This window comes from Anser anser, assembly GCF_964211835.1.
Source record: "Anser anser genome assembly, chromosome: 13".
In the NCBI taxonomy this organism is placed as follows: domain Eukaryota; kingdom Metazoa; phylum Chordata; class Aves; order Anseriformes; family Anatidae; genus Anser; species Anser anser.
The window spans coordinates 10,851,682-10,867,154 of NC_139734.1; the positions used below are offsets into that span (position 1 = coordinate 10,851,682).

The 15,473-nt window shown below is 40.3% G+C and overlaps 1 protein-coding gene across 16 annotated transcripts in view; it reads right to left on the reverse strand.

The window, feature by feature from the left end:
- Nucleotides 1-15,473, reverse strand: part of AFF2 (ALF transcription elongation factor 2) — a 426,609-nt gene that overhangs the window by 263,672 nt on the left and 147,464 nt on the right. For 3 of the 16 annotated variants that reach the window (XM_083797149.1, XM_083797148.1, XM_083797140.1), the window contains exon 1: nt 4,078-4,106. The exons of 12 other annotated variants lie outside the window; for them this stretch is intronic. In XM_083797149.1, the coding sequence (XP_083653275.1) occupies nt 4,078-4,091 (14 nt within the window). In that variant the 5' untranslated portion in view covers nt 4,092-4,106. Of the gene's footprint in view, nt 1-4,077; nt 4,107-9,073; nt 9,615-15,473 lie in introns of those variants that run through there. One more of the 16 variants, XM_083797146.1, reaches the window with a different exon arrangement.

Below are 15,473 nucleotides of genomic sequence, written 5' to 3' on the forward strand. Positions count from 1 at the left end.
TCCATATGTAGAATGTGCAAATACACAAAAGAATGTCTTAATTGGTCCTGCTTTATATAAATGAATAATGGGCTAAATGGGTTGAAGTGAATACCATATTTATCTCTCCACTGAGGAAAGACATGATGATTCAGAAACAGTGAAGCCAAGAGGATTCAGAGCTTTACTCACAAGTGGAATATATATCTCCTGTCAATACATTATGTATTCCATCTCTACTACAGCCCCCTAAAGGCACAAATAGAAAAAGAGAGGCAAAATCTAAATGTTTCACTTCTGCTCAACATACATTCATGGATGTGGGCTTTTTTTCCTTTTTTTTTTTTTTTTTTTATATGCTTGCTTTCAGGACTTATGAATCAAATCTCTAGAGCTCTTTATTTTACTGAATTTTTGTAAATGTTATACTCTCCAGTGTTAGTTTCATCATTCGATATTACCATTGCAAAAAGACATTTGATATTCCTAAGAAGCAGAGGCAAAAGCAACACAGGAAAGGCCTGAACTTGCCCTTACCCACTCAAGCCAACAGCTCTACTCTGCAGCTAAAGCGTCTTTCTGCTTAAGCGGGGATACTGCTTACCAGGCACTGAAAAGCATGTAAGCAAAAGAGATACTTATTGTCTTCTTTTTTTTCCTGCTTACATGCTTCCATATATGATTACTAATTAAAAATATATATATAAACAGCATAAGAAAACTTAAGCTTAACTAAAGAGATCCAAGAAAAATAAAAAGTAGGATGCGCAAGATTGGGCTGATATTTTGATTCTGCTGATTCTGGAAGCTGATATTTTCAAGTGCTGCCGGTCTGGTTGGATTTTATAATTACACTAGCAGAAAGCAAGTCTCCTCTGCACTCACCCGCCAGGCAGGGAATCACTTTTAGGGCTGGCGGAAAAGTGGAACATCTCATTTCCATTAATCTGGCTCATAGCTTCAGATTCATAGATGGCATTAGCAGAGCACCGCTTTCAGCCAGAGTGGAAGTTCAGCCTTCTGTTTAACTCTGCATTAACTTGAGCATGACGAGTAAAAATGCAGGAAGGATAGCAAGAAAAATCATCTGATAATATTTTTTCGGCAAAAGGAAAAGCTTTACAAAATGTATAGGTTCAGTTATTCCCAAAGCGGTGTTTTGTTAGTAGCATGGTTGTGCATACAGTGCCACGGCTTGAGGATCTGCCTTGCCCACGGCAAGTAAGGTAAAGCCTCAGGCACTTGTAATCTAAAATTCATTTCTACTCTAACAGACAACTTCAGACCAGCACCTATTTTTATTTTATAAATACAGCTCTCTCAATTTACATTTCTGTGGTCCTTAGGAGTTAACACCAAAACCGTTTTATGTTCTAGGTGTGTTTTAGAAAATAATGCTAAATTGCATCTTTAAAACCCATCAGCCAGGATCGCAAGGGATCCCTCTATGCTTGCACATTAGTCTGAGCCTGCAAACAATCGTTACTGGACGCTGTGGAGCACTGCCTCTAGAAGGTGTCATTGCTGGCAGAAGGTACTTCTCAGATTGAGCCTAACCAAATAAAGCATGGCCCTCACACTCATATCTTTTAAACACCACCCCTTAATTAAAGGGAAAAGCAGATTCCCTAAATATTAATAATTCCTGACTCCACAGGCAGTTACTAAAGGTAAGGTCATGCATGGTATTTGAGTAGCCACATAAAAATGATGGACAAATCCTTTGTTGTTTCAGTTCCCTCCTCTCCCCCATTCCATTATCTTAACAATTAAAATATTGGATATTTGAGAATAAATATTTGTGGTCAGTAATGACTGTTCTTAATAATTTAATCTATTGGTTTCTATTAGAAGTGAAATTTGTGAAGTTTGGACCTCAGAAACCAATGGAATCTAGCCGGCACACCTAACTCTTGCTAATCCAACAGACCAGCTGTTGCCCTGCGCTGCACATGGGCAAGCATTGCTGGTAACAAAGGACTTTTACACATACCAGAGGACAGAACTTGGGCCTAAGTGCTATTGTCCTGGTTAAACAATCAGTTCATTTTCTACATTATGCCATTAAAATACATGTGGTTTATTTCTTGGTTGGTTGGATTTTTGTTTGTTTTTTAGACTACACAAACTGCGTGGAGCTAAGTAAAACATGGTTTCATCTGGGGAATCTGTAGCTTTACCCTGGCTGTAGATGGCAAATCATAAGTGAAAACAAATGCACTCTCCTCTCGGGTCAGCCTGCCCCACCACCACTGGTAGCACTAGATATCTACTAAAGAAATTAAATAACACTTTCTGCTCAAAGCAGCTAATGAGAAAACAGCAACGGTATTTGCAAGACAAATATGAAATTTATATGTCCAAAGCTGAGCCCTAATTATCTCATGCAAGTTACAGGAAACTTTGACTCCAATGAGTCTATATATGCTTTTCAAGTATTTACTGTAAAATATAATTTCAACATAAGAGAACTATTTATTCAATTTACCATAACATCAATACTGAATATTTTATTGACATCTCAATTAATAACCATTTTCTTTTAAAACTATAACTCTTGGACAAAAACATACAGTACAATCACCTACAGGTCTCTATAATAATAGATTAATAAATAAATGGAGTTAGAAATGTAGAAACATACCATTTTCCAAACACCATTTAAAACTTCAACTACATTTTTAAATGCAAAGAAATGCCTGACACACCACAGAGACGTCCATTAATCCACCAGATCGCCCCAGTGGGGTTCTTCAACATAAATGGTCAGAGAGGAGGAACAAAGGTCAATGGGTGGATTTACTGCTGGATGACTCCATAAATTACTGCCTCGGAACACCTAAAACCCAAACTATACCTACAGGCAATTGAGACAAACAGTGTCACAGTCTCGGTAACAACTGAAGACAAGAAAATTCTGGTCTGCACGAGCATTTGACAGATATTTCCTTTTTTGAAACTTTGGAAGTATAAATACTATCAAAATCTATATGAAAATTTGCAGCTATTGGATCAGGGAATAATAACAAATATTTCATTACCTACTGCAAAACTGTGCAGGACAATTAATCACAGGTAAACACCTCAAGGAGCTCAAAAATGAATTTGGGTTTTCATCTGAGGAGAAGCCCTTAATAACTACAAATTGGGATTTCAGAGCAAGCTCGTACATCTAATATCTACTAGAAGTCATCTTGATGTATAAAGCAAATTCATAGAAATGAAAAGGATGAGGACAAGATACCAAATAATTTACTGCATCCCAAGGACTTGGACATGACAGTGAAGATTTGGTTAAATCTGTAACTGGTTTATTCAGCCATAGCTCAGATACCAAATAGTTTCAGCTCCACTTAATGTGAACAGCTCTGCTGGACACGTATTCATTAAGCATACACTAGCATGAGATATGTATTTGAAGTACAAAAAAAATGTATACTAAGCCAAGAATAGGAGCGCTCAGTATTCCGTAATTACAGGGATTTAAAAGATTTTTTTTTCTCCTTCCATAGCTACATTTTTACTGAAGGTGAGATGAGTTTGTGGTTTAAAATCTATTGTAATTTCCCTGCCTCCCCGCAAGATGAAGGGGGTATTCAGACAAACTGAAGGTATCAGACAAACTGTTTTACTGCTGAATAACAAGGCAGGAGAACTCAGACTGAAAGAGGAAGCCAAAAGAGGAAACGGGAGATTCAGTCAAGGGTGGTGTACAGCAAAACTTATTCAAATTTCCAGAATAATATTTTGTTATTAACTGCACTGACAGTATAAGAAAAGATATTATGTATGATGATGCGACTTAAGATCCCTTCTAATCCCTTGGAAAAGCAACGCTCTCTTTTCTCAGCTATGCACTTGGCAAGAAAAGAAGATATAAGCTAAAGGATAAGCCCGGCTTGTGCTCCTAGTACACTGTGCAATATTTGCTTTCACTGTTCCACAATCAGTTAATAGTGGGATTCAACTTTATTAGCTCTACTGACCCAAGAAATGAGATGACTGCAGTCTATACTGAACACATAGACTTTCCCTGTACTAAACAGCAAGGGAGGACTCCAAAGGTGATTCATTTCAGCCTGGACTGTGGCTAATTACCTGTCTTTTTCCATTGAGGGAGTCCACACAATCAGACATTCAAAAATCAGCATGGGGAGCCATCTCCTAAGTCTAAAGGAGAAACGCATTTCAGGAGACGGAAGAAAATACTCATCTTGGAACATCTTTCTGTGCATAGTGGGGTAAGTCCCTATGCCCGTATGCTTTCCCAGGTGCCTGTGTGGCATGACAAATCATTAGACCAAGCATTTAATTCAGCAGCGGGTGGAATTAAACATTTTAAAACATTCAAACCCACTAACGAATAATGATGCATCTCAGATAGTATGCCTCGTTGTGTGAAATTCAGGCACCGCTCTCGTTCTTCGCTCTGCCGTCATCGGGTCATATTTTTGTTACACGCCAAGCACGTCCATACGCAGCCAAACCGAAGGCTTTTCCTAACCAGCACTGGCTCTGCGTGAATTAATTCCTCTCCCAGGAACCGGGGAGTGGGTCAGCCTCAGACAGAGTGACATTTCCAGCAGAGTCCGGCTGCCACAATCTACCTTGTGCAGATGGACTAATAAATTCTGTCATGGGTATTATCTGAGTTGCAGGCCAGAAAGCAGGGGAATGTGTAACAGATTGAGCTCTTGCCACATTGTGAGAAAAGGTAAATTGTCAACAAACATTTCCTACATCTGATATCTTTTGTATGTAGAGCTACGCTTTTAATAAAGAAGCAGCTGCCACTGCTGAACGATTAATCAATACTGGTAAGCTGACATCTTAAGAACTTGCTGAACTAAAGCTTTTCTTTTCCTCCTGCATTTACAAATAAAGTGCTCACTATTTGACTAAAGCCTGTCTACTTGACTGGAAAATATCAGAGTCCTATTTAAATGACATTTGCAGAGAATGAGATTTTATCCTGGTCGCTGCTCCTTATCGCTAATAATAACATCAGATTAGTGGATTTAGGCCAGCCGAGTAGCAATGCCTTTTCTGATCCCTTCTTAAAGCAGCTCTTTCCATCTGTCTAGCCAAGCTTTCCTCTGCTTGTATGGGCCAACGATTAGGTCTTAAATGGAGCTTCAATTGATACCATGTGGGATATCTATACAGAGGTTCATTGTGTTGCTAAATTCCAGCCAAGACATTTATCAACTCTGACTGCTGCTTACTTCAAAAGATCAAAACACCTGGATATTTACAGGTATAAACATTCTTACACCCTGTTGCCTTCTTGAATAATTACAATAATTAGATGATCCAATTATAAAAACACACAGTCTGCTTTAAGATTTATTTCCCGAATAAGATACGGGATCAGACACTAAGCTGCTGTCAGATAACGTGACTCAGCTGAGCACCGCAAAGGACTTGAGGCACAAACTTTCTGCACGTGCAGAATGAGCCCCACCGCCTGGCAAAAAACGGGGGACTCGGGCTTCAGCACCACGCGGCTTGTTAGTCGTGGTGGTTTTCAGCCCGGGCTTTAGATGTAATGACTGAGCATCATGAGAGCAAACAGAAAACGCACCGCATGTCCGCGTGCTGGATACGCTCACCCTGCAGAAAAACTTCTTTTTAAAGGACGATTATTGGTTTTGTCATCATCGCTTTTATTAGCAGCTGAGCTTAGCAACATAAGCAAGATGTAAAATCCAAATGCTCTCAATAAAAATACTAAGGCCAATTATAAAGTAAATTTACATTTTATTTCCCCTCCCCTTTTTGGCTATTTTTAGTTTAAAGGTCATTTTGTATTCCTAGCTAGGGCATTTACACTATGTTAATAACTGACATTTCCTCTTTTTAATATATAATGCAAGCCTGACAACTGCTGTGGACTAGAGATAAGATGTGAAACCAGTAGTTCTCACAAGAAACCGGTGTTTCTAGACCATGCAAATCTCCTAAGTCCCATGCTTGTTTAGTTTTTAACAAGGTCTTGCTCATTCCTAACCTTGACCAAAAAAGTGTTTCCACATGGCAGTCAGATTGATGCCAAGTGCAGCTACACGCAGAAAGTTGCCTGACTTAATCAAGCAGTGGTGGAGACATGAAATGAATATTTAGCAAGGTCAAGTCAGACTGTTGTTTGAGAAGCAGCAATTGCTGACAGGTGAGCGAACAGCACACAAATCCGAGACCCTGTTTCAGTGCCTACATATTTTTACTATTTGTCATCCTGTTAACAAAACTCCATTAAAACACAATATTAGAAAACTAAGAACATTTTTATGGAAAGGATACAATCTACTATATATTTATGCATGTCATAAAGCCCATAATGCATCTTGTATAAGACCATTTATCTTCATTTCGTAGGGTCACAACAAGTACACACTACTTTTCCTTCAGGAAGCCTGTGGCATGTTGAGCCAAGCATCAGTCATAATAAGGAGGAAAGAGACAAACTTATTTCATTAAAAAATAGTGCATGAAGTAAAATGGGAAACTCCAAATTTTTTAATTAACAGGACTGTGAGCATCGCTTATCTTTGAAAACAGCAAATTGGAATTAATCACATTTCAAGACCAAGTTAATATTCTCTCTCTTCTACAAAATGACTGTGATTGATCTAAATCTAGTTATTTCATGCAAAACTAGGTTAAATACCGTGGATCTTTATGACCACACAGAAAGCATTATCATGACAGACTACATTATTGTATTTCTGTTGCTGGGTAAGCCACAGTAAGTCCAACCGCAAGCCATCAAATCAGGAGAAAATCTCCAAGCAGCCTTAAGTACAAAGCGTCTGGCTGGTGGAGTTTTCACAGAAGCAAGTCAGGGAATTAGCTGGGCTGCTCAGAACCAGTAGGAATACAGAACACCCCACCTGCTTTCTCCTGAGGGCACGGAGGGCCAGGGGAAGCCCACCCCAGGGCACCCAGAGGCGGCACCGCTCAGAGGTGCCTGGGCTGGAGGGGGTGGCTGGAACACCAGGTGCTCCCCTATGGCCCCTCCAGCTCCTGTCCCCAGGGAGCCAGCAGAAGTCAGCCACATCTCCTCCAGGTACAGGGAGGGACACCGGTGGCTACCAGGCCTGCTTCTCCGCAAGAGAAGATGCGAACCTTCAGTCTCTGGGAGGCACCCAAGCATCAGGGTCTCCAAAACTGGGCGACTGAGCATGTGTGCCCATAACTAAGCATCAGAAATTGTTTTTGTTTTTTTTTTTTTTAATATATCTACGTAACGTCTATGAATTACCATGTACAGAAACACGCTGCTATCTCAATACGGCTATAAACCATTCTAATTCTGTGATCATGCAAAACACCGTTAATGTCTCTGTAATTCCAGATAACAAGGAGTAATAACAATATCATAAATGACAAACATCACTGCGAGCCTTTTTCGGGATTCCCATGTTATTTGGTGCACATACATATAATGAAGCTCCTTTATAGCTTAAGCACCACCATTTAACATCAAGTCCACTTCAACAGCCTGAGTTCATGGTTTATCAATTGTGTGAAGCTAATGAGAAGGAAGGCCATCTCTGTTTGCTCATCAAAAAAGAGCTACGTCCTGTCAAAGAGATCTATACAGCATCCAAGGAACTAGCAGGAGAAGCTGGTGACTGTGTATTTATGACTTGTAAATGGTATCAGATTTGGTGAGCCTCACAGTTAGACACAAACTGCAGCGCAGCATTTCTCTGATCAGATTGTGGCAAGATGTTTTCCCCCTTAATTCAGTTTTGTATGAAATCTTAAAGAACTTCCTGCTAGCAAGAAGGCAATTGCAGGGTATGTGGTTATAGGAAGACAATCAGGTTCCTGGGGAGCAGAGGTCCTCGTGTGTACTTTTTATTAAGCTCCTTGGGGGGTGATTTTCTCACAATCACACCCCCCTATCCTATTGTGCCTTATTGCTTAATTAGCTACCGGATGAAATGTAGTTCTGTTTGCATCAACTTTATGTCTACTGTAATTGCCCTGAGTTGCAGTTCCAAGAAGAAAAAATGGATCAAATAACTACATATATTTTGTTTGATTAATCATGAAAAAATCATTAAGGGATTAAAGTGAAACCATTTTACTCCTGTTGATCATGTTCAGCAATTTGAAATTATTTTATGATCCTGATCAATGTAATTAATGAGAATGGCTGTTAATTAGTTACACTAGCAGGTGGGCCATGAAAAATGTATTCACTTAATACCACATAATATCTTGCTATTAGAATTTGTGTTGATTCTGTAGTGTTCACAGAACAAGATTAAAAACCGCACGGGACTTGGTTCTTTGAACTTTCAGCGCACGCACCATACACAGACACACACACACCCTCAGCCACACAAAATTTCTGTCGTAAAGGCAACACGGACACAGCTGTTTGGATATATGAAACCATAAACATTATTTTTGTGATTGTCTTCTTTACGACAAGTCCCTACACCAGCTCTCGCAGCAAACCCTACTGGTAGCTCAGGAACAAAACCCATTTCAAAGTAACCGGGGCTTCACGCTCAGCGTCTTGTAATTCAGTTGCTCTCATCTGGCCCTTTCTAGTCACTCTCCCTAAGGAGAAGGCGTTCTTCAAGAGAAATAACCTCTTGGGTGTGAACTTGAGACAGACAATAAAAGTGTTAAATGCTCTGCAGTGTTATGTAGCTAATTAGCAGTATTGAGAGCTTTACAGTGGTTTTGATTATCATGGGGGCTGTGAGGGATCTCCATCCCCAAGGAATACAGACGGCTGAATATTGCTTTTTTTTCTAGAATGATAGCCCCCCTTGCCTCATTTGCTCAGACACGCAGACAAGACTTTTCCCTTCCCTCTCCCCTATGCTACACTTACATACACATGAACCTATGTATAAACCTCTATGACATGGATTTAATTGTCCCCTTTATTCACACGTGGCCATGCTGCTGTACTAAAAGAAAACTACATTTGATAAACACTGAACTTAAAATATTCCTTTAAAAAACATATGACCCTGGGATAAATGCAAACAAAAAACAATCAGTTCCTCCCAGCTCATCCTTAAATACCACCATGACAAATGCAATAGAAATAACGACTTGAACTTACTATTTGGAGATGAAGAATTCAAGATTAGAGACCCCAAAGGCAAAAGCGGGTTATCGGAAGAGTTCCTAGCTGCACACCTGCATGCGTGGCCGAGCTGCTGTGTTTGCTGTTGGAAAGGAAGCTCCAGGTGAGCCTGAGCTCCTGATCAATCCCTGACAAGCTGGGTCAGCCCATGGCTCTGAACTACACTGTTTGCAGAAGGCTTTTTTTTACTATTAGCATGAGGAAGGCAGGGGCTGTCTCCCTTAAGGAGACTGACATCTTGGTGAATGAAGAAACAGCAGAGCAAAACTAGTATTATAAACCTTTGGGGTGACCAACCACACAAGGGGCTGGTTTTAGCAAGACTCAGTTTTAATGAGCTCTTCAATGGCTGTGACCTCTCCTCACCAGGGACACCTGGGTGCAAGAGGAAGGACTGTCATAGCAAAAGTACTCTCCAACAGAGAGCCACATTCCTATTTTAAAAATGGAGAGGAAAACAAAAACATTCCCATTGTTTCTACAACATCTTAATGATAATTCCCATGGATTGGATCCAGATTGTAAAGAATCAGCCTCAGTCTTACCTGCTGGTTTCTGCACTAAATATTCCATGTACATAACTGTCGGCTTGAGCCAGTGTATATTGGCCTCTTCAGATGAAAGAAAATTGGTGTCGGCAGCCTCCTGAGCACATTTTAATAATCAGCCTGATCATGGGTGCATGGCAGCTGCTCGATTGATGGTGTTAGACAGCGAATAAAGAAAGATGCCAGCAGTGCCCTCAGATCTGACATAACGAGGGAAACATCAGTCATTTGGCTAAAAGGCTCATAAAGGCTCCATCAGCTGTGACACAGGAGTCTGTCTTATGCAAAGCTAATGAGGAAATGTGGCAGTGTTAGCATTCTCTTTAGACAGTAACAAGTTGCAAGTGAGCTGCATTTTAGATGAAAAATTCAGTTGGAAACAGAGCAGTTTTCATGATCTTTGCCTAAATAATACGCTGATGTCTGGGAAAGACTGTTAGAAATCAAAAGATTTTGAAAGGGTTTTAGGGCATCCATTCCCTATCCCAGTAGCCTGTATATTGATTCCCAATGGATACCGTGCGTATCAATGCCAGCACCTAATGCTCATCTCACCTGACTAGATTCTGACCATACTCACCACGCATCTCAGACTTGCACATTGTGCTATTCTTCCTTTCAAAGCTGGGAACTACGGGGTGGCCAGTGATCACCGATTAGCAAGGTCTGGGCACAAACGGGGCTTTAACTGATCTATGCAGACCTAAATGGGATGTAGTGAAGACAGTTGCATAGCCCAGTCCTGCTGCTTTGCTCACCTCAGGGTTTTGGAAGCAGTGGTTTGGAGTCATTTGAGAACACTGCCCACCTCTGCTATGTGAATATTTTAAAGCTGTTGTCCTGCAGCTGGGTATGAACCCTCGTATTGGGTTGCAAAGTCAGGCTATGAGAACAGTATATCCAGGAGCTGTCAGACAGGCTGCTCTGGAGAGTAAGGGTAGAAGAAGGGAAGCGGGGAAGAAGATACGCACAGATGAACTTTCCCTTTCAGTCAAATTTCCATTTCTAACAACTTCTTCCATTTCAGCTTCCTAGCACATTGATATATTACACTAATTATAAAAGTGACCTTCTCCCCCTTCTACATTTTTTCTTCCTACCACTGCTCCAGTCAATAGATTTACAGTCTGATGTTATTTCTGTGTATGCCATCAGAGCCATTCCAACAGCAACAGGGCGTTATGAAAAAAACAGTCAAAAAGGTAATTAGAAATCTTGCTGAAATGTTATGTTTGTTACATGAGGATTACAATGAATGATTCAATGAGCCTCAAAGTTCATCCTTAACATTGATAAGTGGCTTTCTGCCAACAAATGCACAGCTGGTGACAGCAGGGATTCAGGGTTTGGGAGGGACACACACTTCTAAGGTGAAATTGGAGACAGGGATTAGAATCAGAAAAAACAAAGGAGGTCTTTATTCCTGGAAATGTTAAAGTCATTTTTCAGTGGCAAAGGAAATGCCATTTTTATAGCACATACCTAATCTTTTCCTTAGTTTTGATAGCAGATGTTTAGCTATATAGGTGAAAAGTGGGATTCCGACATTAGAACAAAGAAAATGGCAATGGGGTGTTCTGACTTTGTTCCTCAGTCACAGCAGTACTACATCACGTCGCGTTTAGGCAGTCCTGTGCAAGTCGCTTTGTCTACCTGTACTTCTAGCTCCATGTTAACAAAGAAACTAGAAAAACAAAAGACTATCGATTAGCAGAGTTAACTCGGTATTGAAAGAGCCGCCAAAACAGAGATCCCAGCACGCTAACAAGTGACTGCAGATGCACAGAAGTTTCCCCGCAAGTCATAACACCATATTCCAAACTGCTCCTGCACCAAGTTACACTGGTAATGGCAATAGCAATTTACAATGAAACCTGCCTGAAAAAGCAATCTGCTTAAGTAACATCTTCTCCTAAGAGGTTGTCCTCAAGTACTCTCAACTGCTATAAATAATCTGTTTCATTTTCCTTAGAGATCCACCTCAATTGATTTTTATCAGTCCTCTGAATGACCATTTACAACACATTTCAAAATAATACTCATGGACTATAGCTGCTATTAAGGTTAATTAATTAATGTTTGTGAAGCTTGTTGAGAATCTTGAATGAAAGGTTACACACTGTATATTGGTGCTTCGCTGTATAATACAGGAGAAAAAAGACATGTTTTCTTATGAAAACTAATTCTCTGGCCTCCTTATAGACCTCAGTGCTGTAAGTTAACTTTGTTGAACTGCTTTCTTTGCAGTAATGACTTACAGATCATAATACCTTTCCTGGGAAGGGACTTCAAAATTGCACCAGCACTTTGGAACACCCTGTCAGCATCAGAGAGTTACACTGCAAATGGCCTGAGTGCATAATTTTTTTATTTTTTTTAACAATAGAGCTTTATTTCTGCTGAAAGTTAATACCACTAAGGTATTTCACTTTTTTTTTTTCTTTTTTTTTTTTTTCTGGCTCCATTTGCACTTATATTTGCTTGGTAATGCAGCTTTGCCAAGTTGTACTAGCATAAATTATAGATTATTGTTTTGGGACACATTCTTTTTTTCAGCTTATATTTTAGAGCTGCAAAATTTGTACGCAGTATTCCTCTCGGTTTACTTTCTGCAATGTATCCAGTGTAACCAGATTGCCATTTAGTATAAAGTATTAGGTTAAGGGTATATAGTGCCTAGTTAGTGAGAAGCTGGTGAAATTTTCCTGAGAAATAAATGCCTGCCCTAAAGCCATTTTTGCAAAATACTAAATGGTAAACAATTACAATGCTTATGCTAAGCTCCATGTTAACAGCTGTATGCATTACAGACTGACGTACAGAACATTGATACAGCAATGTCTGTACGCAATACATTTAAAGCTGTATTTCAAAGCTTGTACATGCCAACATGCAAATTAATAAATTCTTCTTTCCAAATGTCACTGGCATGGTGATTTCCTGCCAGCCTGAGCGTCATTCTCCTGAAGCAGTAAAAGTAACACAGTCAATCTCCTCTGAATCCTATCTCCCCTGCTTCCTGCAGGGTCCCTGGGAGTTTATGATTCATATTCAGAAAGCTGTACGCGGTAGCCCTTTGGGGATGTATATTAATGAAGAAATTTTCTCACGCCAGAGCTGCCTCTTTATTGGAGTACGAAGGGTACAGTCTGTTCTGAGCGGCTTTTTAATTTCTCATAATTAACCCTGCCAGAATTAACATTGGTGGCATCACTGACAGCAAATTAAAGAAGCCACATCAGCAGAGTTAAAGCTTTTTTCCCTCTTTTCCTCAGCCTCCCACCCTTTTGAACTCCCCTGTTTTGGTGTGAGTTTAAAGAAGAAAGTTCTCAGTCTGTCAAGACGATTGTCTTGTCATTGCACTAAGAGCCCTGCTGGGATAGGTATGATTAGAACATTTTCAGACTTCCCTACCGCTAGTACCGACCTATTTCAGCTCTTAACTGGCCATGTGCCATGTAGATTTGTGGCAAAGATCCACGGTTTCAGTTTCTTTCGCTCTATGAGGTACAGCGGTTCACCTGATCTCCACTGTGAGCTTGTGGAACCAAGATCTAAAGCCCTTGGCAGCATTCAGCCAGCCTTTTCTACTGACATTGTAGTAAAAGATAGATCAGCAGTGCTTTGAGCCTCCTCAAACCGGCTTCACATCAGCCCTTTTTAAACAATCCTGGATAGATGATGAAAACAGGCTGTAAACACCAAGATATCCCAACAAACACTTTTTCTTCTAAGCCAGAAATAAATGTGTTATGTTTTGATAGCCTTGTAGCCACTTACATCTAGAAATTCATAGAAGGAGGAAAGGGGTGGACCCCAGATTTCTCCACTGGATGTCTGAGAGGAGAAACGGATCCCAGAGAAAGCCTGACATGGTGAATGCCACCATAAGAATCACAGTTCAAGTCCACCTGCCCCACATGAGTGCTCTGAGAATTAAGGCTCCAGAGGTCACACAAATATTCCTCCCTTGTTTGATCTTTTAGTGAAAAGTGACATATTATAAAGTTGAAAGGTTTAAGAAAGGTGAGCTGTAAGACTGCTGCTGTTAAGTCACACAGGAAGCAACAGCGGGTGAAATAAAAACAGTGCTATTCATTCATCTACCTACCAATTTCTGTGGAAATCATTTATTGATCCTCTTATTCCCTCAGTCTAATGATAGCCTTTCTTTACAAATGAATAAAAGTTGTGATCGCAGTCACTTTGCTTCTGCAGGAGAGAAGCTAACCTGCATGTGTCTTTCCATTGGATCATGCCAGGATCATGGCATCCATTTCCACTGGATCGTTATTTTACTAGCCCACAGGGAGAACTTCCAGTACTACCTGCTACTCTGAACTTGCTTCTTTCTGCACTGCCTTCTTCCCAGTGACCTAGCATTGTGCCCTGCTTACAACTTCCAAGTGCCAAAATACCCGCCTGGACTTCCAAATGTTCCTGCAAAGAGAGAGGTAAATGTTGGCAGAATATGGTATGAGAAGTGCCTTCCACTGATTACCTGGAATGATGTTATTGTAAGACATCAATCTAAAAAGCCCAAAGCCACAAAGCCAATAATGTTTGCAGAGAGATTTGATGGCTTAAAAACCAGAATAGGGATTTCCATCAGTAGGGGGTAGAAGGCAGGAGAACCCAATGGTTATGAGCAAGCATGTGACAGCTAACAGAGGTGCCTCGACAAACCACAGATTGCCTTGTAAAACACTGCAGTTGGTGTAGCTTTGGAAACGTGCCAGTGCAACCAGAACGATGATATGCTTCTTGCATTGTCAGCTGACTTGATAGGCACTGTTCGAGCACAATCTGCGAGTAATTTTAGTTTGCCACAGAGACCCCCGGAGGGTAAGAATGTGATTTACATTCAGTGGTCTGAAAGGTTGCAACAATGATGGCAGTGCAGATATGACAGAACCATCAATTGTTTGAGACTATAAAATTGTGTGTGTACAAATATAAATATATATATTTCTGTGAGAAGGCTAAATAACTGCTACATAACTTTCCGCAATAAAACTAGGAGACAACTGGGTTTTTGCAAAAGTCATTAAGGTTACTTCAGATGGCTTAATTTTATTAAAGCACTAAAAAGCAGAAGGCTAGTGCAATGTTGGCACACAAAGATAAACTAGAAGACCAGTGCAATAGATATCAACAGCCTTTATAGTACTCTGCAAGTATTCTGCAGCTGTGAGTAATCAGGACAGAGTTGGGCACAATTGTCTTCCATCATCTCTACAGTCCAGTGACTGTGCAACAAAGCTTGGTGATTGGCAGCGTGGAATTACCAATTGACAATAACAGGCTGTGATGAAGTTATAATCACTTCCAAGTAATAACAAAAAATTTTCCGTATTGAATGATAGGTGAAACTAGCACCTGTACTTTTAAGTGATAACCAGAAGAAAGCAAAATCTGGGAGTTACATCACAAGCTAAACTCCTGTTAGGAAACAAATTCAATTACTGCATGGGGAACAGAGTAAGAGCTCTTACTCAGCACTAGGGAAGCCTAACAACCTTGTGTCATAATGAGTTTAGGGTAGCACTGATTCCATGAATACATCAGTTCACAATGGAAGGAGGAAGATGTTTTTCATTAACATATCGAAGTCTTACCTGAAAGGCAGGAGAAAACGAGGAGAGCCAAACGTGCCATTAAGATTGCTTCGATTGGCTATAATGCCTGTGTGACCCCAGGTGCTTTTGTGGGAACGTCAGTTTGACTTTCTGGTGAATTGTCTAGCATGCACTTACAGTCCTGGACCAATTTCTTGTCCCCCTTTAACTTCTCTAATGGCTCTAGAAGTCTGAAGGACGCTCAGCATT